This window comes from Delphinus delphis, chromosome 19, assembly GCF_949987515.2.
Source record: "Delphinus delphis chromosome 19, mDelDel1.2, whole genome shotgun sequence".
In the NCBI taxonomy this organism is placed as follows: Eukaryota; Metazoa; Chordata; class Mammalia; order Artiodactyla; family Delphinidae; genus Delphinus; species Delphinus delphis.
The window spans coordinates 19,880,844-19,900,966 of record NC_082701.1 but is presented as its reverse complement, the minus strand read 5'-3'; the positions used below and the strand labels follow the sequence as shown (position 1 = coordinate 19,900,966).

The window sequence follows — 20,123 nt, the reverse complement described above, 5'->3', positions numbered from 1 at the left end:
AGGAAAAACATGGTGTGAATGAATATGCACGTAAGGCCGCGTGGACCAGCCCTAAGCGCTCCCTAACGCGGAGAAACCCCTGTCCAAGCTTTCGGGCCAAGTCAGTTCTGGGAGCCCGACTGTTGGGGACATTCTGAGATGAGAAAGATGATGGAAGCGCTATAGAAAGGGCTCTCTGGAGGCTACTGGGTGGGATCACAGGGAGAGCTCTTGCTACTGCCCAGCCGTAAACCAGAACCCTCCGTCTTTGGCTCAACCCCAACCTCCGCCCCTGCCCCTGCCTCTCTCCATCCACAACCAGAACCGGCCCTTGTCTCTGATGCCGAATACTGAGTCAGACCACTTCTGCCTTGTCGCTCCCCATACATCCATAAATGCAGATTGGAACCACTTCTGTTTGTCCCCACTTTGCCCTTCCTATGGATCAGGACTATTTCTATTTTTTCTGCTCCCCTCAGTATGGATTAAGACCACTTCTGCTTCTGCCCGCCCCCGACCCCCCAACACAGACCAGCATCTCCTCTGCTTCTGCATCCCACCCCCAGGGACACTACTCGGAACCTGTATGGAATCAAAGCTCACCCTATAGACAGCTGTGGGCCTTGTTGCTATGACGCCAGCCAACACCCATCACACTCTGGAGCCTGAGCTGGAGAATCGACCTGCAACCTGTCTGGGACAACCTGCCACAATGCTGCCCACATCTGGTCACCAGGGTACCTCTTTCTAACATCCATAACATCCACCCCTGCAGCGATCATCAGAGAAGTGAAAGCTAAGAAAGAAGAGAGACCTTAGGAGAGCCAAGGGGATGGGGTAGAGCAGGATTCCTAGCAGGTTCTTGGCTGGTGACAAGGGCTTCCTCCAGACCCTGCTGTACCTAGCTTGCAACAGGTAGAGGATCGGTTAATGCAGGATTGGTGGGGAGTCCCATGGGCCACCTTTCCAGGACTGGAGGTGGACCTGAGTCAGGGCCCTTACCACATACCGTGTCTGAATCTGTGGCTTTGACCAGGTTGGGGGGAGGGTGGGTGTAATGGGCCCATAGTGACTCATTAAGGTTTCTGCCTCATCTCTGGGGCCTCTGGTGGCGTGAACATGGTACCAAGTGGATTGGTTGGCACCTTTGCCCTCCTAGAGACAGCAACAGGGCCCTGGGGTACTGTGGGGGAGTGACTATTGTGTAGGTTCCTCCAAAGCCCTGGGGCTATCAGACCAACCTCCAGAAACAGCCAGAGCCAGAAACTACAAAAATAAAGAGTTTATTTCCTATCCAAAAGTGAGCCCAGGGTGTTGGGTGGTAAAGGAGAGCTGGAGACCGGGGTGAATTTTCAAGAAGTCAGAGCCCTGAGTGAGACCATATTGGAAGGGGGAGAACAGGCGTGGCTGAGGTCTGGGGGTGGGGGAGGGGGAGGAGTGCTGCTGGGACTGTTGCAAGTTGCTGGCAGCAGAAGAGACCACTTTCAGTGTCGGCCTGCAGAGAGACAGAAACAAAGATGTTGACAGGCCCAGGCCCAGGGGTAGAAATAGACATTACTGGGCCCAAAAGGCACCCACTGGGGTAAAGGAACCTGGGAGCACACTCTAAGGCAGGGATTGCAAACTGAGATACCCATAGAGACCAGATAAAGAATTCAAATGAGGGAAGCTAGCTGGGTGTCAGGAGATGATCAAGGAATGTGGGGACTGCAAAGAAGTGGAGAGTGCAGGTCTCTTCCAAAGAGGACAGTGGCCACCCAACACCAGCTGATTATTACCAGGTGCGGCGTTGGCCCAGTGTCGCCAGATCTCCCGAATTTGCTTAGAGAAGCTGGAATATCTGGATTTCTATGTGAACTCTCCTGATTTTCAGTGTGACAACTCATTCATATTTTGAAAAAAATGCTGTGAGTCAAAGAATGCATATCTGGGGTCATCGGTTCATTTCCTATGTGAGCTGTGGGGAAGGTGAGCCCCTCCAGCTTGGGCTGATGGTGGGAGGCCTAAGAAGTCTTGGGTTACTCAAATGTCAGCCAGGGGACTTCCCTGGTGGTCCAGTGGTTAGGACTGGGAGCTTTCACTGCTGAGGGCCCGGGGTTCGATCCCTGGTTGGGGAACTAAGGTCCCACAAGCCACACAGCGCAGCAAAAAAAAAAAAAAAAAAAAAAATGCCAGCCAGGATCTCAAACCTACCCCTCTGGAAGCAACATTGCTTTCAAAGTCTCCAGCAGAGACCTGGGGGCTGGGACAAAAGACCTCACGGTATCACTAAGCTACCTCTGCACTGGAATCTGCAATCCATCCCTCTTGCTGTAGACACCAAGATCCTGCCTGCTCTTGCCTCAGTCTTCATTTCCCAGGCTGGATCTGGGGGCTTTTCCCTTCCCCTCTCTGCTCCCCCATCTCTACCTGCCTCCAGGTCCTGGGGAGAAAGCCAGACATCTCATCTGCCCAGCTCAGTGGGCACTGCGGTCCATCTCATGCCTGTTGGGTTCCACGGCCTCAGGTGGCTCCCCTCACAGAGGAGAATAGAGGAGGGTTTGGAAAAGGCAAAGGGTCAGAAGTGACCAGGCTTTGTTAAAAAGGTCAGAGAATCCAGAGCCAACCAGACCATCTGGTGGCTGCTAACCCAAGGCAGGAGGCCAAGGGGCCCAGCCCCTCCCTGGATGGCAGGCGTCAGTGCCCACCCCAAACGGGCCTGGGCCCGTGGCCAGGGTCAGTGGAACGTGTCTGACCTGGACCGGAAGCTGTGCCTCATGAGGCTTGAGTTCGGAGGTAAGGCCTCTGGCACTGGGGAGGGTCTCAGAGGGTCAGGCTCTGAGGGGTAAGGGGACAGCATGGAGGGTCTCAGGTCGGGGGGGGCAGCCCCCATCTCTGCTGTCCCCACACTGGCTGGGCAGTGGACCTCAGCGAGGGTAGTATCCTGGAGGCCAGGCAGTGGTCTGGACAAACAGGGAGAGATGCATGGAGGCCTCTGTGGTGGGCAAGGAGGATCTGGGGTCCAAGCCGAGACTGTTGGGTGGCCTGGGGGACCCAGCCTGGCCTGTAGCAGGTCCATCATGTGTCGAAGCTCCTGGCTAAGCTGAGACACTTCCCGGTTGAGACGGGAGATCTGTTGAAAACACATCACATTGTCTCCCAGGTGCCATACAATCACCGCCCTCCTAGGCGCACTCCCTCCCACAGCTTACAAAGCTCTTTCGTACCCACTCTCTGCTCATGGCCACCCTGAGAAGAAGACAGGACAGGGGTTATTTTTGTCTAGAGGTAAATACCCCAGCCTCTTTCCAAAAAGGATTTGGGACGACAGCTCTTGCTACTCCCCGCCATACACACTTTGACAAGATGTAGAAAAATGTGCTCAAAGAGGCCGCACAGCTGCGAAGTGACAGATGCAGGCTTACTCTCAGGTGATACACCACACGAGCTCAAGTGTCTATTCAGCGTTTTTCAAATTTCAGGGAGTACAGAATGAACTGAAAAGCTTGTCAAAATGCCAATCTCTGGGCCCCACCCCAGACATTCCAGATTGGGTGAAGCCCAGGAGTCTGCATTTTAACAGGTTCTCTGGGTACTGATGGACACCCAAGTTGGGGAACCACTGGTCTAGAAGAACCGCATGCGGAAGCAGGGCTGACCTTGAATCCTGCCAAACCGGAGCTAGCTCCGCCCCCAGCCTCAGGGCCCGCCCCAGCCCAGGTGCGCCCCGTGGGATGCCTGCTCTTTATCAGAACCCAGGGAAGGCCCCGAGCACTCCCGAGGGCTCAAGGGCTTGACCTGGCTGCTTTGTGGACGCAGCTCTGACATCCCTGAGGGGGAGGCGGAGGCACAGCCTGGGCAAACAGGATCAGGGCTCTTTCTGACCAGGATTCAGACCTGAGGGTCCAGGTTCCCTGGGGTTGAAGGCCTGCTCAGCCTCCCAGTCCTCTGCCCCACTCGTCGGGGGGAGAGGGCCGGAAAGGACTGGAGCATGTAACTTAGTGGGGGGAGGGTCCCTGCAGGAGCAAATCCCATGGCGGTGGAGGGAGGAGAGGCCCTCTTTTCTGGCTGGACCACCTGAGCCAGTTGGAGGGATGGAAGTAGCTGTCCCTGAGTACTTACGGTGTGCCAGGGACTGGGCCAGGCATGTATGCGCCCTCATCTCAACCTCACAACAACTCTGGGAAGAACGTATTGATTTCCCCATTTTCAGATGAGGAAGTTGAAGTTCAGAGTGATTGTGGGACTTGCCCAAGGTCTCCCAGCTAGTGTGAATATCCAAATTCAGGACTCTGGCTCCAAACCCTTTGAAATGCTCCTATACTAAGCACATCTCTGATCCCAAGGTTGGAGGGGAGGGGCCAGCCCCAACCCACCTCCTGGTTCAGCCTGCAGACCTTTTCCTTCACCTCCTCGGCCTCAGTGGCCACTTCCCGGCTGGGCATGGTCCCTGCAGACGGAGTGGGGAGAAGGGATGCTGGGTGAGTACAGGGAGCTCAAGTCTACAGCCTGGGCTGGGCCCTTCACTGGGCAGGCAGAGGGCAAGGGGAGAGGACGTTCTGGGGTCAGGATGCTGGGAAACCCAAGCTCTTCAGGATGGTTTCGTGGCCCTATCACTTCCCCAGCCCCTCCCCACTCCACCCCATGGAGAAGCATGGAGCTTCTCTTTGCTATCTGTTTTGTTTTGTTTTTTTTTTTTAGGCCGCACCATGTGGCATGCCCCCTGCATTGGGATCTTAGTTCCCTGACCAGGGATCGAACCCGTGCCCCCTGCATTGGGAGCGCGGAGTCTTAACCACTGGACTGCCAGGGAAGTCCCTTCTCTTCGGTATCTGAACACAACTGCTCTTCTGGTCATACCTCTATACCTTTCACCAACCGCCTTGCTCCACCCCTCAAACTCCTGCCCACCCTTTAAGACCCACCTCTAGTGTCCCCTCCTCTAGGAGGCAGGGTTAGAGGCTCCCTCCTCTCCTACCTCAGAGTCCTGTTCTTTGTCTCAGTCACGGCACTTAGCACCCTGTTCTGGAATCGTTTATCTGAGTACACAGGTGTCTCCCCCACTAGACTGGAAGCTCGCTAGGAGTGTGGACCAGGTCTGGGTCATCTACCTGACAGCTGGTAAGCCCTTACTACATGTGGGATGGATGGATGGACGGCCGATGAATGGGTGACGTGAGTTGAAGTCCACTGCTGGCCCTTACCTGTAGGAGGGGCCTGTGAGTGAGGCCTAGGGTGCTCAGGCCTCCTGCTGAACCGGAACGTAGGGGCCTCTGCTGTGCTGCCAGAGTCCTCAATGCCATCCACTATCCTGGGATGGAGGCAGTGGTCATCAGTCCCACAGGGAGAGCGTAAGGGCCAGAGCACAGCAGGCAGAGGGTGAAAGGGGCTGCGGTGCCAGGGAGCTGGGGAGGAGCAGCCGTCAAAGACGAGTGGGGTTGCAAGCTGCGGTGGATCAGGTAGGGCGGGGTGGGCACATGGGGAGGAGCACTGGTCAGAATGCTGGGGACGGAGCCCAGAGAAGGTTCTGGAAGCCAGCAGGGGTATAGGGAAGGCAGGGGAGGCTGGCGTCTCACCGGGGACTGAGGTCCGGAGGTCCAAAGGTTCCCAGTGGGGGAATGAGAAGCTGGGGGGGCTTCCAGGCAGCAGAGCCCCTGGGGAGGCCATGAGGGGAGGGGCTGTGGCCCCGGCCAGCCAGGGCAGGGGAAGGGGTCGGGGACAAGGAAGGAGAGGAGACAAGGGCTGAGAATGGGGGCAGCTCCTCCCCCAAAAGGCTGACCAGGGAGCCCCGGGGCCGTGCTGGGCTGAGGTTGGGCAGCAGGAGGGCCCGCCGGGGCCTGGGACCACCTCCAGGCTCGGCCCCAGCCTCAGCCTCTGTGACGGATGGCTGGGTCTTGTCTGAGGAGGAGCCCAGGCTTTCCGAGCGGGTCTGTGGGCAGAGGGGGCAGCTGATGTCACGGGGCAGTGACCAACAGGCGCCTTCAGTAAGCAACAGCCTTCACTGGCGGTTGCCGCTCTCCATCCCCTCTCCCTTCACCCTGGAGCACAGCGGCCGAGGAAAGGTGCCCCCCACTCCCGTCTTCTCCCATGCAAGGAAGGGTGCGTTACCTGGGAGAGGCGAGGGGATCTGGAGAAGCGGCAGAGGCCCTGCAGGAACACGGGGGGTGGGGGGGGCGGGGTTCAGGCTGACTCACACCTCCCGGCTCCCCCGGTGCACCACCTCCTAGTCTCACCCATCAGTGTCGTGGGGTTTGAGAATGTGGGGCCTTTTTGTGGAATTGAGTCAGAGATACCCCCAACTCTGACTCAGAGAAATCCTGAGTGGCAACATAAGTCTGAAAAGCAGTAAAAGACCAAGGTCTAAGGTGTAAACTACAGACTTGGCCCAGAGCCTAAACCAAAACGGGCCCAGGAAACATTTGGTGAGTGGAGAAGAGGAAGCCCCAGGGGATAAGGCCCAGTCCAGAGAGGGAGGGAACTGATGGAGGAGAAGCACACGAAGTGGGGGGGTGGGTCCTTTGAGGAGTCTGGAGTGAGGCAGAAGCGGGGCCAACAGGAGATGGGTCAGTAGAGTTGGAAGTACACGTGGTGAGCCATGGTCCATGGGGTTGGATAATGGCCAGTGGAGTAGGGTCAGTGGGTTGGAAGATGTTAAGCATGGAAGGGGCAATGGAAGGGGGTGGCTGGAGTTGAGAGGTGATGTTTTCAGGGTGGAAGGAATTCGTGAGGCTTTCTCTGGGGCTGGGGGGTGGTCTACTTTGAAGGAGGCGACCTCAGAGAGGAGGAGGCCATAGGGAGTCTACATACATTGGTGTCAGAGCCCTGGCGCAGGTTGAAGGTGAGGTCCCGGCGCAGGCCAGCCCTGAAGGCAGCCCCGTACTCAGGATAGAGCCTCAGGACTTCAGCCAGCCCTCGGCTGCTCAGTTGCTGCAGGCCACAGTAGGTCAGTGCCTTCACGTCGGCGCTGGTCTTCAGCACGCAGCTTGGAGCTGTGCCTGACCCAGGCTCCTGCCCTGGCTCAGGGATATCTGCCCCAATCAGGTCTCCTTTTCCTGTGGGTAAGAGATGCGGACAGACAGCTGGGGCAGAGGGACCAAGAGGATATTAGTGGTAATGAGGGATGGTCAATGTGTTTGAAGGATGGCTGAAGCGGGGTCAATCGATGGGATTGGTGGAAATAATGGAGTCGGCAGAAGGTCAGTGGAGAATGACTGGTGAAGTTGGGAGACAGTCAATTGGGGATGTCAGTAAAGCTGGAGAAATGATCGATGGAATTGGATGATCAATAAAGAATGGCCAGAAGGGTCAGTTAAAGGGTAGAAGTCAATGGAGTCAAGGGTCGATGGAAAAGGGTCAGTGGAATTGGAGATGGTGCAATGGGAAAGGATCAGTTGACTTGGGGGACAGTCACTGGGGAAGGGTTGATGGGTTCAGGGATGGCCACTGGGAGTAGGGGAGAGCCCAAGGGGTATGGTCTAAAGGGGATGGTGGTAGGATGCGGGGACCAAGAGAGAGTACCCAGTCCCTAGATTCCTGGCTACTCCCAAGGCCTCTGTGGGAAGGTTTTGGGGTAGGTAGAGGGTGGTGGTGGGATCCTCACCCAGGATGGCCAGCACCATGTTGTCCCGGAGCACCTCCAGTGAGCCGGAGCAGACATAGTAGTGCGCCTGCAGGGCATCCCCGCGGCGCAACAGGTACTCGCCCGGAGCGCAGAACGAGGTCTTGATGTGCAGGGAGAGGGCCCGCAGGCAGCCCCTGCTCGCTGCTCCAAACAGCGGCAGCTGCAGGATGTCCCGATTCAGGTGCATAGCAATGTCAGCTCTCAGCTCGTCTGGGAAGTCACGCAGTAACTGCATAAGGGGCATAAGTCATTCTGGCCATCCCCCTGAAGCTGCTACTTGAGCTCTACAGATATGCTGTGCTGTCTCCAAGGACAGAGCTCAAGTTACCCATTTCTGACCTTTAGGAAGACTTCTGTGTGTCTCACCTCAATTTGACTTGTGTGTGGACCTCCCAACCCAAGTCCTGGGGCAGAGACTAGGTCTTCTCCTGTCTGTCCACTGCTCACAGCTACACACACTGGTCACTCACACATCCTGGTTACTCAACCCCATGTATGCAAGGACCATCCCTGGTAGGTCAGCCTTCAACTGGAAGTCAGGAGACTAGAAATCAGCTCTGCATAAATCCCTGTGGACTTTGGGCAATCCATTTCCTCTCTCTGGGCCTCAGTATCCCCATCTGTAAAACGCAGGGTTACACTAGACCTTGAATTTTACCAATGACCTCCCAGGAGCCAAACTTAACGTTCATGGTTTGGTTCCATCCTCGTCTTATGGAGCCCCTCGGCCACCCTGGCTTGGTCACCTCTCCCTCTTGTCCCCCTTTCTTCCCCAGGCTCCTCTTCCTCAGCTGTCTTCTCACTGTCCACACTCTCCCTGCATCATGGCAACGAGCCAGGACTTCTACCTCCCCGTGAACCCGGAGCCCTATCTCTGGGTCCAGACCTGTATTTTCAACTACCCACCTCCACCTGGATCCCCCATAGGCACCACACCCTCATCATGGCCCAACCCTGGACTCTCACTTTCACCCCTAAGTCCAATCTTCCTCCTGTAATGCCTCCATCCCACCCTCGGCCAAAACCAGAAACCTGAGAATCACTTTGAGCTCCTTTCCTGCAACCAGCGCATCACCAAGTCCCAAGGCTCCTGCTCTCAGAAATACCTCCTGGATCTACAGGCCACTCCCCAGCCTAAAAATGTGGCAGGATAAAATCTAAATCCAAGGCCATGCATGAGCTGGGCCTGCCCGCCTCCCCAGCCTGGTCTCTTCACTCCTCTGTCCCTCACCCCTCCACAGCGCGCACACACCCTTTCCTGAAGGCTCGCTGAACTATTTTCAGTTCACCCTGCTCTTTTGCGTCAATCTTTCCAGACCTGTGTTCCTACTGCTCTTACTGCCTGGAACGGCCTTCTGGCCCCAGGCCAATTTTCTTCTTGTCCTTCACGATGTCGCCTCTTCTGTGACACCTCCCCTGCCTCCTCTAGGCCCAGACACAATGAGGGACCCACTGCACCAAGTCCCTCCAGTACAGTCCCATTCACAGCGTAACTATTTGTTTACCCATCTGCCTCCCTCACCAGACGGGTGCCTTCCCGAGGGCAAGGGCTGGGGGTAATCGTTCCGCAACCCCCTGTGTCCAGCACAGAGACTGGCCGGAAGCAGGTGCTCGAAGATGGTGGCTGAAAGGAGCATGGCATTAGCCATGTGTAGAGGAAAAGGGATGTGGATTCCGGTGGGTGCGTGCCCTTGTGAACAGCACCTCGTCTCCCTGCACCCCATTTGCCTCCATCCCAAACGCTGAGAGGCAGCGACCCCTTTCCCACTTTACCTCCGCGCGCTGGGTACCACCGGGAGCCCCGCGCACTACCTCGTTGGCGTCGATGCCGCTGTTGACTGTCCACGTGGTCTGGAAGTACTCGAGCATGCGCTGCTTGAGCGGCCGGGGCAGGCGGTGCACGCGGATGAAGTCCTTGAGGTCCTTCATGCGGCTGTGGTAGAGGGAGCGGCGCGAGTACATGCGCTGGATGATGGCCGTCACGTTCCCGAACACCACTGCGTGCATCAGCGCTGCGGCGCACAGCAGTCAGTCAGGGGCGGCCACCCCTCCGGCCTCCTCCCCCCGCAACTCCCCCTGCCCTGGATGGGTCTCGGGATTCCTGGGGGAGGGGCAGGTGAACCAGTGGGCTCCTGCGTGCCTAGGTGCTGGGTTGGGGCGGGGAACAGAGGGCGGTCCTGAGAGGGGTCAGACTCGATGCTCCTCTCATGCCCGCCCGCCCGCCCCATGAAGTCATGCACTTGGGCTTCCCATTCCTTTTGCAAGAGACCCTCCTGTTTGTGGCATCCCCCCAGGGCCAGCACGTAGCAGGTGCTGAGCAAACACCTATGAATAAATGCACGCGTGTCTGGTCGTGGGTGGACTCCTTGCCTTCCCTGGGCCTCAGTTTCCCCACCCACACGCTGGGCTTAGCAGGGCCACCCCGGGGGCTTGGCAGGCCCGGCCTCACCGCCTATGAGCATCGTGCAGATGGAGAAGATCTTCTCGGCGTCAGTGTTGGCGCACACGTTGCCGAAGCCCACGCTCGTGAGGCTGCTCAGCGTGAAGTAGAGCGCAGCGATGTAGGCGCTGCGCCGCGACGGGCCACCCGCAGAGCCGTTGACGTAGGGCACCTCCAGCCGCTTGCCCAGCTCGTGCAACCAGCCTAGGGGGTGGAGGGATGCAAGGAGCCCCGGCTGCGCGAGCAGGGGAGGGTGGGGTTTCCTTGAACTGCCTTCACTTGACCTTGGTCGAGTATTTACAGAGGCGAGGGGAGGTTTGCACAAGAAATGCGAGGAGCAGCCCGTGCCCCGGCCACCCCACGGTGAAGTGGTTACCGTTGCAGTTCAAGGCTACCAACTCCCTACACAGCTGACTGTTTAGGGGCCCCTTCCAGTGCCTAATAGTTTATTAAGCGCTTCCTGTGTCCCAGGGTGCTGGGACTTGACCCAAACACGCTCCCTGCCCTGGTGGAACTTACAGTCTGGAGGGGAAAGACATGAAATAAATCATCACAGGTGGAAAGCAGCTACTAAAAAGGAAGTATGTCTTCGGGAATCATAATGGGTTAGGGGGAGCCAACCCAGTTTGGTGGGGGTATGGTTCCTGAAGGACTCCCTTAAGATAGAGCATTTTAGTTGAGACCACAAGGATAGAAAAGTGGCTTAGGAAGAAGGGAGGGAAGACAAAAGAGAGAGGATTCCAGAGAGGAAAACACGTTCAAGGCCCAAAGTGAGAAAGCAGTACATCCTGGGTGCTGGAGGGAGGCCAGGGTGGCAGCAGCAGAGGGGGCCTCGGAGGAAGGGAAGTCAGGTAGGGGTAGGGAGGGCTGCAGGCCCATGTACCGTGTGGACTGAGGGTGGACTTGACTTTGAGGGCAGTGGGGAGCCACCAGATGAGTCCTGTCAGGGGTACTTAGCCTCTGCCCAGAACACCTCCCCACCTTCAGAGTGTTTCCCATACTGTATTTTGATTGCCTGTCACTGGTCTTGCGCCCCTGCTATGCTGTCAGTCCCCCCAAGGCAGAGCCCATGGCTTCAAATCAGTATTCCCAAGCCTGATCCGGCAAGGAGCTCGTGCATGTTTATCGGATGAGTGGAGGAATGTGGAGTAGGGGTGGGGATCCTGGTGGAGGTGTCAGCTTGGGGGCCTGTGTGGACAGGGAAGGTGGATGGGTGGTCAGTGAAAGCCTGGGGTCAATGGCTCACCGATGTCCCAGAGCAGCGGGTCGTTGGCCTCCATCTCCCGGCGCCCGACGACATACCAGACGCAGGCCATCCAGTGGGCAAGGAGCGCAAAGATGGACATGAGCAGCGTGAGAACCACGGCACTGCACTGCGAGTACCGCTCCAGCTTCTGCAGCAGCCGTAGCAGCCGCAGCAGCCGCACTGTCTTCAACAGGTGCACCAGCGACGTCTGCGGGAGCGAGTGCGGTGGGGGAGACTGTCAGCGGGCACCCCACGTCCCTTGCCAGCGCCTTGCCACCAGATGCCCCGGAGCTAGGGGAAGCTGCCCCAGGAAAAGTATCCCTGCTGTGCTGAGAAGGTGACCAGGAAATGCAGGGGGGAGAGGGTAACACTGAAACTAACAATGGCTAACAGTAAGTATTACGTGTGTCAGGCGCTGGGCTAAGTATTTGTCATCCTCATTAAAAAAGTATGCCTTCAGTCCAATTATCATCATCATTCCCAGATTGCAGAGGAGTAAACTAAGGCTCAGAGAGGCTACTACTTACTTGCTCAAGGTCACAGATCAAGGAAATGATGGAGCTGAGACTCAAATCTGAGATGACACCAAAGTCCGTTTTGTGCTCTACTGCCTCTTAGCACCTCAGCTGGTGAAAGGGCAAGTCTGGGTCAGAAGCGGGGCAACAGACAGAAAGATCTCTGGCCCGTGCTCAAAGTCCCCAGTGTCCTACGTACAATCAGCTGTGGACAGGGGAAGGTTTAGGGACCTCGCCCCTTGTGGGTCAGCTGCAGATGAGAGGGTCACACCGAAATGTTGAGGGAAGGAGAGCAGGGATGAGGGTGCTTGGGCTGTGAGGTCTCAGGCCCTGTGGGGTTCACTGAGGGTTGATGGAGCTAGTGGCACCTGGCAAGGGTCCTGTAAACGTTAGCTAACGTTACCACTCTGCTTTCGTTGTGCTTTGATTAGCCTTCCAGTCTTAGATGATGAGCAGGTGGGGGCTTATCTTCTTGCTACTCTGGGTGGGGCAGCTTGGGGGCTAGGGCTGGGGGCTCTGGGGCAGCGTCTGGGGATCTCGGTATGAAGGCCCTTCACTGTCCTTTCAGGGGCCTCCAGGAGCATCCCCCATAGCCCTGGCCCTACACAGCTCCTGAGTCACTGCCTGCCATTTTCTCTAATTTTAGGCAAGGGAGTTGCAGAGGAGGTGGCTTTTTTTCCCCCACATGGACCCTCTCCAGGGCTTAATGCCTGCCCCCAGCTTCCAGAGCTCCTGACTCCAACCTTGAGTTCTTCAAGGCTTCCCTTTGTCACCTGCCCCTGGGCCCCGCTCCCTTGGGGCCCTCCTCTCATTCTCCTTGGACCAGAATGTCTCAGGCCTGGCTCCTTCAAGTCCACAACTCTGCCGGTGCCCACTTCTCCTCCGTCTTTGCTCGGCCTCGCTCCAGCCCCACATTGCTCCTCCTCTCCCCTCATGCCAGGCCATCCGCTCAGGTACCCTGGTTTCCCAGGAAGCAGGGTAGCACGCTGGAAAGAATACCAGACCAGGAGTCTAGAGACCTGGTTCCAGTCTCCTGCCTGCCACTGCTAGCTGTGTGACCTTCAACAAGCCACTCAACCTCTCTGAGCCTCTGCATCTGCCTCTGAGAAAGAGAGATACGAGAATCGGCCCTGAAGGGTTACTGTGAGCTTCATATGTGATGATGTGTGGAAGAACTTAGTAAACTGTAAAGTGGTCCTGAAAGTACCAGAGGAGGGGGAACTGCCTGGTGGGCACAAAACCCGGGGGGCCGGGGGTGCACTCAGGGGAGGGGTGGGGAGCCCTGCTTGGAATGGCTGGAGCCTCAGGGCAGACACACCCACATGCACGTGTGTGGGAGCGTGCACACACGTGTACACAGCCAGGAGAAGAGGCCCACAGCCCGTTGGCGGCTGGTTAAATCCGGCTGCGTGTAGGTGGCTTCCCGCTATAGCTGAGGGTGGCAGGGAGAGGAGCACACAGGGAAACTGCTCCCCACCTCCCCACTCAGCAACCAAGGGGGTCTGGGGACACAGGGTGGGACTCCCTCTCCCTGGGCCAGAGAAGACCTAGTATCTGCCAGCTAGGTTCAGAGCTGACCACCTAGGGCGCCTCCAGGCAGTCCCCGGGGAGCTGGGAGGATGAAGGTCCTGGGACTCTCCGCCTCCGAATCCACTCCGCAGCCTCTACCTCCCTGTCCTGGCTTACTATGCTCCCCCCAGATGCTCCCTCTTCTTGTCTCCTGCCAGTCAGGTCCTAGTCTGTCTAAGGTCTAGCTCTGCTCTCACCTCCTCCCACAGGAACCCTTCCCAGACCACCCTAGCCTCTGCCCATCTGCCATGCTTTGGCTTCCTAGGCACTGGCCAGATTTCAGATCATTTTTGCGGGAGCCCACGTTCCAGCCTGGAACTCCAAGGTCGGCTAGCTCCGTGCCCAGCCCCCACGCAGCAATACCTTGGTCCCATCTTGCACTCCATTCAGCTCTTCTGTTCCTGCTGTTCCCACCAGCTTAGCTACCGAGAGGCTGAATTCTTACCACTTTTCTCCACAGTGACCATGCCACACACAGTGCTTTGCAGACAGCTAAATGCTCATCCTTTGTTTGTTAAATAGAAATGTGAAAAGTGCCACTCATTTGGCTTCAGACCAATGCCGCCTTGGTAGCCCTACTTAGCTTTTCATTTGTCACAGCTTCCCTCAGAGATTGTGAGCTGAGCTCCCCAAGAGCACAGACCCTCTCGGACCCTTCTCAGCTTCTAGCGCTGGGCTCTGCCCATCACAGATGCCTGACAAATATTCGCAGATGACTGAGTCTGGGACTGAGGTGGGTCCCTTAATGGGAGATGCTGTGCTGAAGTTGGGCAGCTAGGCTGCAAGGTGGGACAGGGAACACTTACCACGGTGATGTTGAAGACGTAAAGCAGGTCAAAAGGCAGAGCGGCAATGAGGTCAACAAAGAACCAGGTGGCCAGATAGTGGAGGCCAATAGAACGAGGAGCAGAGACCACTTGGCCGGACTGGGACACATAGGTGGTGCGGAAGTTCAGGATGATATCTGGGGGTGCAAGAGGCTGTTACTAGGGGGCCTTGGCCAAGGGCAAGAGACTCAGAATGGAGGTGGACGCAGGAATGGGGAAGATGCATTGGGCTTCAGGCTGGTCCTTAGGGAAGAGAGGTCTGAAGGCTGAAGTCTCCAGGGGTCAGGGGTCAGGGCTCACGGACCATGAGGACTAAAAGACCCAGAAATGGGTAGGCTCTGACTGCCTGGGTCCTGCAGGCCCAGGATGGAGCGAGGCTTGGATGAGTGGGTCCCTCCAGCCCACCAGCCAGGGTACGTGGGGCAGAGCATCTAACCGAGGATGAAGAGCATCTCCACGGCGATGTCGCTGACAAGGGTGTGTCGGGAAGTGATGGGGGTGTCGTCATCATCCGAGAAGCAGACATTGTAGGGGACAGTGACCGCTACGTAGAAGGTGGCGAGGAGGATGAGGCCGTCCCAGATGGCCTTGGGCACGCTGTAGTGGAGGAGGAGGCAGCGGGACCCCCCCACGGAGGCCACCTTGTATTCGGGCACTGATGGCTTTGGCTCAAACACGTTCTAAGGGGAGAGGGGTGGCGGTTGGGGACACTCGGGGGAAAGAGGAGCCAAGGTTGGGGGGAGGGAGAGGTAAGGAGTGGGGAAGCGGAGAGTGGGCACTGCAGGCGTGACCACGAGAGGAGCTAGAACGTGCAGGAGAGGGGGTCGGGGCTGGCACCTGACACCTCCTTCCTCTGCCAACTTACTGCTCAGGCCCCCTTTTGAATCAATCATGTTTTTTGTGGGGGTAGGTATTTCTAAGGCTTGACCTTCACCTTGCTTGAGAAGGTGATTATGACAAATCAGGCACAAGCCCTGGCTTGAGAGGTCACTAGCTTCTCCTTCAAGTTCCTCTTGGGTTCTAGGGGTGCAGTGGAGGATGAGTATACCCCAGGGATGAGGGGAGGATGGCATGGTGCACCCCACTCGCTGTAGCCATAACACACTGCACAGATGGTTGGAGACCCGTGGCTTCATCAGGGTCCTAGGAGTGGTACACAGGGCTAGATGCCAGGCCCCCAGTGGGGGCTTTCTCCCTGGAACCACAGTTAGTGATTTTGTGCCCCCCTTGTGACATCATCAGAGCAGGGTATTGGCAATCACAAGGAAGCAAGGGAGATGGGGATGGAAGGAGATGTGGGGGAACATGGGATAGAGCAGAGAACCGTACATGAGAAATGGACGGACAGAGGAAAAAGCCTCTGGAGGGAGATCAAACAGACAGAGAAACAGAGACACAGTAACAAGGGTGCCTCAGAAACACGGCTGGAAGATGCTGGGGTGGAGATAGGACTCACATTGGTTTTCATGCCTCCCTGGCCCCGGCGGCCAAAGTGGCCAGTCAGTCGGTGTAGGACAGTATGGCTCTGCCTCCTGGTGGATCGAAGTCTCGAGCTGGCTCCCCTCCTACCAAGGGACTTTTCTGTTGGGAAGAAGGGTACGGAGATAAGTGGGGGCGCATCCCATGAGGCTGAGTAGGGAGAGGTCTTCTGTGACCCTGGGCAAGGACTTCTGATCATTCATGCCTTCTCCCCAGACTTGCAGTTACCATGATTACTGTCTCTGTGGCCTCCTGGGGGGCCAAGTCCTGGGCCTCCACTCTGAGTGATGTCCTTGAAGGAAAAGAGGAAAAGTACAACCTCCCCCATCTCATTCTTGATGGGCATCATGTCCAGGAGGCACCAAAAAGCTGAGCCTGTAGGTGTGGAGAGATGGAGGAAGAGGGTGAGCAGCCCATGGCATCTCTTTCTCTCTCATCCCCCTTGGTTCCTGGGCATAGTCAAAGGGCTTGGCCAAGGTTTAGTGCTGGGAAGAAGCCCAGAGATTATGTCAGCTATCTCCTTCACCTTCCTGATGGGAGAACCACGGCCCAGAGAGGGTCGGGGATGCACTCAGTGTCACACAGTCAGCTTGTGGCAGTGTGGGGACCAGCACCCAGGCTTCCACTGTGCCAAGTGGACTCTGGCTAAGGCCTGTGGTCTGGGCAGGACTGCAGGGCAGGCTAGGCCCCCTCACCATCCTTTCGGTAGAAGCAGATTTCAGCCCGGTGCTCCTGATGGCCCTCCAGGGCCTTGTGCAGCCTCTGCAGGGCTGGCTCACTGGTCTCTGGACCGTAGAGGAAACGGCAGTTGCAGGTTTTCTGCATGACCTCAGTGCGGCCGTAGCCTGTGAGCTCACAGAAGCCGTCGGAGCAGTAGACAATGGGAAAGCCCCGTGGGCCCTGTGTGTTGGCCAGCAGGAAGTTGCCGTCTGTGGGAAGAAGAGGTCAAGGTCAGGTCAAGGCCAGAAGGAGAGCTCAGCTTCCAGGTGGGCCATACCTCCCCCAAGCTGTGGTCAGAGATCCCAGAGCCAGAAACTTCCCAGGCTCCCATGTGATTCCTGGATCCCCTTTGGAATATTCTGAAATGAGAGTAAGAAGAGATAGAGCAAAAGGACAAGGACTTAAGGGTGGGAGGATTGGGAGAGGGGCTACTAGGGGGTTGGAAAAGGAACCCCGAGAAGTCATGAGGTTCATCCTCCTGCCTTCAAGCTGGTGAGCTGTTACCGTAGGAGGCAGCACAGCATGGTAAGGGCATGGGCTCCAGCACCCACCTCTGCCACTTACTGACTGTGTAACCTTGGGCAAGTTAATGAACTCTTCTGTGACTCAGCTTCCTTATGTGAAAAGTGGGGGATAATATATCTTCCTTGCATGGTTGGTGTGAGAGTTACATGAGTTACCTGGGAAGAACAAGTCCTGGCACATAGTAAGTGTTACACTGAGAAGGTGAACTGATGCCCCACATTCGCCCAGCTTTCAAAGCACATCCATAGCCACTGTCCTATCATCCTATTAGAGAGTGAACAGGGCAGAGATTCTGGTGAGATCGTGCCCACTTTATTGATAGGAGACGCAAAGGCAGAGTTATCCAAACTCACAAACCTCCTTTGTTGGGGGAAAAAGACAGTGATGAGTAGCATCCTTATTCCCTGCCTTTCAGGAAAGGTCCTCTTTTTAGCATCCCTTAGCTAATTTCAGAGGGTCTGTCCCAGTGCTCAAAGTCTGACAGGCTTGAGCAATGAAGGTGTGGCTTCAGCAACCCCAGCAACAGAACCTGAGCTGGCTCCCTCCAGCTCCAATGGGCGGGAGGCCTCAGGGGGGCTCTGTGGGCCATCTAGGGACAGTCTCAGCTGAGGGAAGGGATCTGAGACACAACCAGTTCTGGGGCGCTAGGAGGGCTGAGTGTCTGGGGGTGGAGCGACTGATGGGGATACTGCAGAAGCCTGGGAGGCGCTGGGCCCTGGGCAAGCAGCCTCCTTCTTCCATCCCAGGCCCGTTGCCTGGGTGATGGGCGCTATGGAAACAAGGGAGGTGTGTGGGGGGGCGGGGTGGGGAGGCGGGTAGGGCCCCGGCGGCTCGGTTTCCGCCCTCAGGTACCGCTCCCCCCACCTGCCAGATCCCAGCCAGGGTGTCCCAAAGGGGGCAAGGGGAGATCTCTCAGTACCAAAGTAGGAAAAGGGAACGGCGGGAGAAGAGGCGGGTAAGGAGGATTGTGGCTGTCCAAGGTGCTGAACCTGGAACCCAAGCTGGGATGGGGGTGTAGGCAGTTCCCTGTGTCACACAGACCACCCCCCTCTTCCTGCCTCACCTCCCTCAGACACAGAAGCTCTACGGCTCGGGGGCGCGTGACCTCAATCCAAGCTAGGTCCTGCCGAAGTCTGATCTTTTCTCTCTCTCTTTTTTCTTCTGAGGGAAGTGGATGCTGGAGTCGTCTGGGAGTAGACCCCAGAGCGTCTGCCCGTTTCGTCCCACCTCCGCGTCTTGGATACCCCCTCACACGCCTCCAGCAGCGCTCAGCCCGCGAGTGGGCGGCTCCCAAGGACTCTTCTCCGCTTTGCCGCACAAAGAGCCTTTCCTGCTTCCAGTCACACAACCCCAACCTTGGCCCCCCACACACTCTTGGTCCTCGCCCGCCTCCCCTCCCAGGGCGCCCCCAGCCCTGTTCCTTTACCGCGGCTTGGCTCTGGGAGTTCCTAGACCCTCAACTCCACTCTCTCTCCTCCCCTCGGGTCTCTCTCACCATATCCAGGAGACCCGCAGCGCCGAAGGAGACTTAACCCCTAGCTCGAACCCCCAGCCTCAGCCTCCGGCCCACTCACGCGTGCGGTCGAAGCGGGTGGCGATGGTGTCCAGGAAGGTGTTCTGCGGGGCCAGTAACCCCTTCATGACCGGCATGGCCTCGCGGCGCGGGCTCGAGGCGCGGCGCCGGGGGGCGTTCAGCGCGGCCGGGCCGGAGGGGGCGCGCTGCCGGCGAGGCCGGGGCGCCCCATGCGCCCGCCTGCCTCCTCCCCTCCCTCTCGGCGCCGCCGCCGCCTCTCTGCTCCGAATCCAGCAGCTCTCCGCTCGTCTCGGCGCCGCCTCGGTCCCCCCCACCTCCCGACGGGCCAGGTTCTTTCCCTCGGGCTCGGCCCGCGCCCGCCACGTGGCCCCGCACGGGGAGGGGCCACCAGAGGCACCCTCACCCCTCTCTGCTGCTCTCCTCCCGGTGGGGAGCGGCCCACGCGTGTCTCTCCCTCAGAGAATTCGGGACACGCCCACCCGGAGCCGAGGCTCTAAGAGGTGGGGCAGGGCTTGAATGACAGACACGCCCACCTTCCAGGGTGGCCACGCCCCCACGCGTGTTTCCCTGGCTGCTGCTTGTGTCTCCGCCCCTCGGGCTTCCCCGCGCACCGCCCACCCTGGGAATCTTGTCTGGTTCACAGCGCCGCCTGCTGGAGTTGGGGTATTTCACAGCACCCCCAGCTCCCTGAGCTCCAGTGTGAGACAGCAAGTGTTAAAGAGGCTAGTTTTGCCGGTGGAGGATCGATGGGAAGGCAGGAAACTCAAATTCTAGAATGCACTACTTAACCCTCACCTGTGCCTCAGTCTGCGTAGGGCACCCTGGCGAGCTCTGCCTCTAAGCTCAGCAGTGTGGATGAAAAGAGCTTTGGAGTCCACTGGGTAGAAATCCCAGCTCTGCCACTTACTGTGTGACTTTGCCTCTCACTATCAGCTGTAAAATGCAGCTAATAATTTTTACCTCGTATGGTTGTGAGAATTTAATAGCATAATGCATACCTTTGGCACGCAATGTGTTGGTGAGCAATTGTCTCCCTATTCTCCCTCTTCCTATCATCCTGATTTAACCCTCCTTCTCTCTGCTACCATTTAGGTGGAAGAGAGGCCGGAAGCAAGTTTGGGGCTGAGAAAGATAGTTTCAAGCTGGGCAGTCAGTTTGTAAATCTCCAAAGGTGCGCTGGTGGATTTTGTTCTTCTCCAAAACGAAATAAGTGCAGCAGCAAGAAGGACCCAGGTGAGACCAGACACAGGACTTTTTCACTGTGGAAGCAGAAAATTACTCGGGCAGCTGAGTGTGGTGGCTTGGGGTGGCTGCTTGCCAGAACAAGACAGCCAAAGCCAGTGACAAAGGGAAGATGGGCTGGGGAGAGGGCAGGCCAGTGTTCCTCACCCTCACGCTGAGTCTGAGCTGGGCATTATCTGGGATGATATATTGCTTAAAAGTGCCACATCTCTACTTTTGGGTGTTAGTTTCTTAGGGCTGCTGGAACAAAGTACCATAAGCTGGGTGGCTTAAACAACAGAAATTTTTGGCTCAGTTCTGAAGGCTGGAAGTCCAAGATCAAGATGGCTGCAGGGTTGGTTCCTTTTTAAGGCCGTGGGGGAATATTTGCTCCATGCTTGTTTTCTAGCTTCCGGTGGGTTGTTGGCCTTTTTTGGCTTGTAGATGCATCCCTCCACCTCTGCCTTC

General features: G+C 57.2%; 1 protein-coding gene across 1 annotated transcript; it reads right to left on the bottom strand.

Annotated features, from left to right (window-relative positions):
* Positions 1–1,347: 1,347 nt before the first annotated feature.
* Positions 1,348–18,559, bottom strand: KCNH4 (potassium voltage-gated channel subfamily H member 4). Its single transcript, XM_059998463.1, has 17 exons — positions 18,475–18,559; positions 16,351–16,584; positions 15,884–16,030; positions 15,633–15,757; positions 14,613–14,856; positions 14,156–14,313; positions 11,266–11,473; positions 10,029–10,223; positions 9,392–9,591; positions 7,559–7,808; positions 6,766–7,010; positions 6,067–6,105; positions 5,535–5,887; positions 5,163–5,269; positions 4,335–4,408; positions 2,389–3,091; positions 1,348–1,474 (listed from the first exon to the last, which is right to left on the bottom strand). Exons 1-16 carry the CDS (start codon positions 18,548–18,550, stop codon positions 2,696–2,698), a joined length of 3,051 nt encoding a protein of 1,016 aa, XP_059854446.1. The 5' UTR covers positions 18,551–18,559; the 3' UTR covers positions 1,348–1,474; positions 2,389–2,695.
* Positions 18,560–20,123: the final 1,564 nt, after the last annotated feature.

Excerpts from the sequence above, each read along its gene's own strand:
- KCNH4 (XM_059998463.1), bottom strand. The coding sequence starts at position 18,550 with ATGCCGGTCATGAAGGGGTTACTGGCCCCGCAGAACACCTTCCTGGAC. Across the intron at positions 14,314-14,612 it reads GGAGATGCTCTTCATCCTCG|ATATCATCCTGAACTTCCGC; the intron begins GTTAGATGCTCT and ends TTGCACCCCCAG. Across the intron at positions 11,474-14,155 it reads ACGTCTTCAACATCACCGTG|ACGTCGCTGGTGCACCTGTT; the intron begins GTAAGTGTTCCC and ends TCGCTCCCGCAG.